This window comes from Mesitornis unicolor, unplaced genomic scaffold, assembly GCF_000695765.1.
Source record: "Mesitornis unicolor isolate BGI_N332 unplaced genomic scaffold, ASM69576v1 scaffold1531, whole genome shotgun sequence".
Classification (NCBI taxonomy): domain Eukaryota; kingdom Metazoa; phylum Chordata; class Aves; order Mesitornithiformes; family Mesitornithidae; genus Mesitornis; species Mesitornis unicolor.
This window is the reverse complement of record NW_010161493.1, coordinates 44005-47061: the sequence shown is the minus strand read 5'-3', so window position 1 is coordinate 47061 and position 3057 is coordinate 44005. Positions and strand designations below refer to the sequence as shown.

Here is a 3057-nt window from a genome sequence, read left to right as displayed (position 1 = left end):
CAGCGCTGCCCCCACACCAACCCCTGCAGCTCCCCCATCTGAACTCCGGGCTGAGCGGGCTCCTGACGGTGCCCACGGTGGCAGAACGCTCCCAGATGAGCAGAGACTGCAGGTGATGGGGTGTGAGACCACGGTCTGACCACGAGCTCCTGATAGGCCTCAAAAAGCCCTCCCCTACGTGACCAAAATCTGCCAGATGCCCAGAGCCCTCCCCTGGGACGCTGCCTCTGCTCTCAACCAGAACCGCCTGGGTCTCCTCCTGTGGACGCAGCAGCCCTGAGCAGCACCCACAGCCAAACTGCAGTCCCTAACAAGTGCCAGTGTCACTGCCAGCCCCGAATCCCAGCACCGTGAGGGTTGATGTAGCACTTGGGCCAAAACAGAGACGTGGAGCTCAGACCAGGACAAGGGGTGACACCACCTCGCTCTACCGCAGTGGCTTTACAGAGCTGTCATCTCCTGGGGACCTGCCTGCACCCTACTTCAGCTTCATTATTGCTCCTCCACAACAGCAGTTGTTCCTTTAAACACCGATGCAAACAGGGTATTGTTTTAATATCATGAGCATGCAAATTACGCCATCATGAATGCACATCTGACTTCTACACTGGAGCCTTTAGGAGCTGCCAGGACACCACACGTACGATGTGGCAGATGAGCTCAAAGCCATCGTTCTGGCTTTATCTTCAGTCTCTGGGCAGGTCTCTACGACTGGGCTGAAATGGCTGATGTGGGGGTGGCGTTTGGGCAGGGGACGTCAGGCACCGCTCTGGGTCGGAGAGGGTACCGGCGCGTTTGGGCTGCGGCCGCTGCCTGCAATGAGCTGCAAACCAGAGCGGGTGCCCGCGCGTCCCGGTGAACACCCACCCTAAAGACTCAGCTCTGAGCAGGGCAGGCATCAACACACAGCCCTGGGGAACTGCTCGTTGAGCCGGGGACCCCTCCTCAAGGCCCTGCTGGCTCTTTCTTACACCTCGTGACAGCAGCATGAGGTTCACAGCCACGGCAAAATGATGCAGAGGAAGGGAAGAATCGGAGGAGGCTTTGACCAGCGCTTTAAAAGGTGCTGAGACATCTTTGGGGGTCTGCTCGGCAGCCGCAGAGAGGCTTAGGGCATCTCATTCGCCCAGTTCCCTCGCTGGTTTGTCATTACCTGGGGCCGCTGGCTGACCCTACAGTGACTTTACTTGCTGAGAAAAGATGTGACCCCCCCAACCGTTGCTGAAGCGCTGGAGAGGGGCTCACAGAAAGGAGCGGGAGTTTGGGGACAGGCCCTAGGAGCGGTGCCAGCCCCGGGAACGCCCCCTGCCCTGGCGGAGGGGCCGAGGTGCACGGCGCACCCCAGCGCGGTGCCTGCGGAGCTGGCGTGGAGCGAAACGTTAACGTCTGTCACAGCTTTCAGAGCGCGCTACGGTGCAATTACGTGTACCCGAGTCTAGAAGAACGGTGGTTTTTCTCACGTACCGTATACAAACAGCATGTAATCCGCATGTGATTTCCCCACCGCGTTTGAAGCCTCACAGCGGTATGTACCATTATCTGTTTTGTTTAGGTTACTAATGAGAAGGTTTGAACCAGACACTACAACGTGTTGAGGCATCTCATCATCTACTCTTAACCACCTCATGTCCGTAGGCCTACAGAGGAGGGAGAGAAAGAAACAAGCACATTACTATTTTCCTACGGTCAAGATGGCATCTTCAATAGTTCATCCACAGACAGAAAGCCCAAACCAAGAAAAACTGTAAAGAAACAACACATACTTTTTTTTTTTTTGCACTACTCAGGCCCAGATGCTGTCGGGCTTCCTCAATTTACATTTATTTTAACCCAACAGGAAACTGTATCCAGACCTTTAATTTTCTGAAAGCACTAATGCAAGCAGGAAGAAAGTTCATTAGTGGTTAATCGTTGGCTTACGCGGCAAACCCGAAACCCGGGAGTCTGAGACTGAACGTGCGTCCCCATGGAGCAGACAGGGCAGCGTGGGGCAGAGCCAGCACGGCTCGGGCCGGGTGGGACCCCCAAGTGGGACCCCCCAGCCCCACAGGGCCACGCCAGGACCCACCCGGACCCTTTTAGGACAGGGACCGCCTGCTCCTGTCACCCAGCCCCTCTCCATGTCTCTGCGCTAACGGACCCCAACCCCTATCGTTTGGGGAGCAAAATGAGGGCGTTCTGTTGGAGCTGGCAAAGAGAGCGAGGGCTGCGGGGCTTGGGAGGGGGCCTGCGGGTCTGGTTTGCTCTATTTCTAATTACTGTGAAACCACAGCAGCTCTCTCCACCAGGGAGCTCTGCCGTGGGGGGTTACGCAGGTTGCTCCAGCCTGGTTCCCAAAGTTGCCCGTGAGGGCACAGCAGCCCCTCCGCAGGGACCTGTCCCACCATGGATGTCCCAGATGGGGCCCAAGCAGGGTCTGGCCGCTGTTGTCCGTCTTGGGGTCTTGTGCCTGACCCAATAAACGGCTGTGGATGCCAAAACAGACATTTCTACTCTCTGCTCTGTTGGTTTTCATCTGAGCATCCCTTCCCTGGTGTTTACGTTGCCAAATTTTGCAGGGAAATGATTCTGTTTAACTGGAGAAACTTCCCTGCTCACCTTAAACCCCTGTAAGGGCTCTTATGAAATCTCTTTGTCTTAAGAACGCAGAGCTAAGCACAGCCCCGTCACTTTACTCTCCACTTCCTCACGCTTTGGAGGCAGAGGTGAAGTGACCTACATAAGCGAATTCCTAGCATCACCGTAACGTTAAGTGGCGTGCTGCCGCGGAGATGTGTCTGTCTTATTTAACGTGTGTGTGTCTTATTCATAGCCTGCAAGGGAAAAAAAGAGTCCAGCAGCCTATTCATTAAATCCCCAGGTGAGAGCGAGTGGGGGCCCCCCCGCCCGCCCCGCCAAGGAGGATGCAAAGGGCTCGGAGAGGCTCTGAGCGGGCAGCCCACGTTAATGTGGGGCTCGGTAGGGGACGTGCCGGTCCCTAATGGACGGGGACGGGGTGGGCCTCGTGCCCAAGTGCAGGAGGTGGGAATGGACAGAGCAAGGTGGGCGAGGAGGCTG

At 56.5% G+C, this 3057-nt stretch overlaps 1 protein-coding gene across 1 annotated transcript in view; it reads right to left on the bottom strand.

Moving 5' to 3' along the window:
• The window catches only part of LOC104547399 (cell adhesion molecule 1-like), a 38789-nt gene that overhangs the window by 21394 nt on the left and 14338 nt on the right, over positions 1-3057 (bottom strand). The window contains 1 exon segment of the mRNA XM_010193061.1: positions 1465-1637. Within this exon segment, the coding sequence (XP_010191363.1) occupies positions 1465-1637 (173 nt within the window).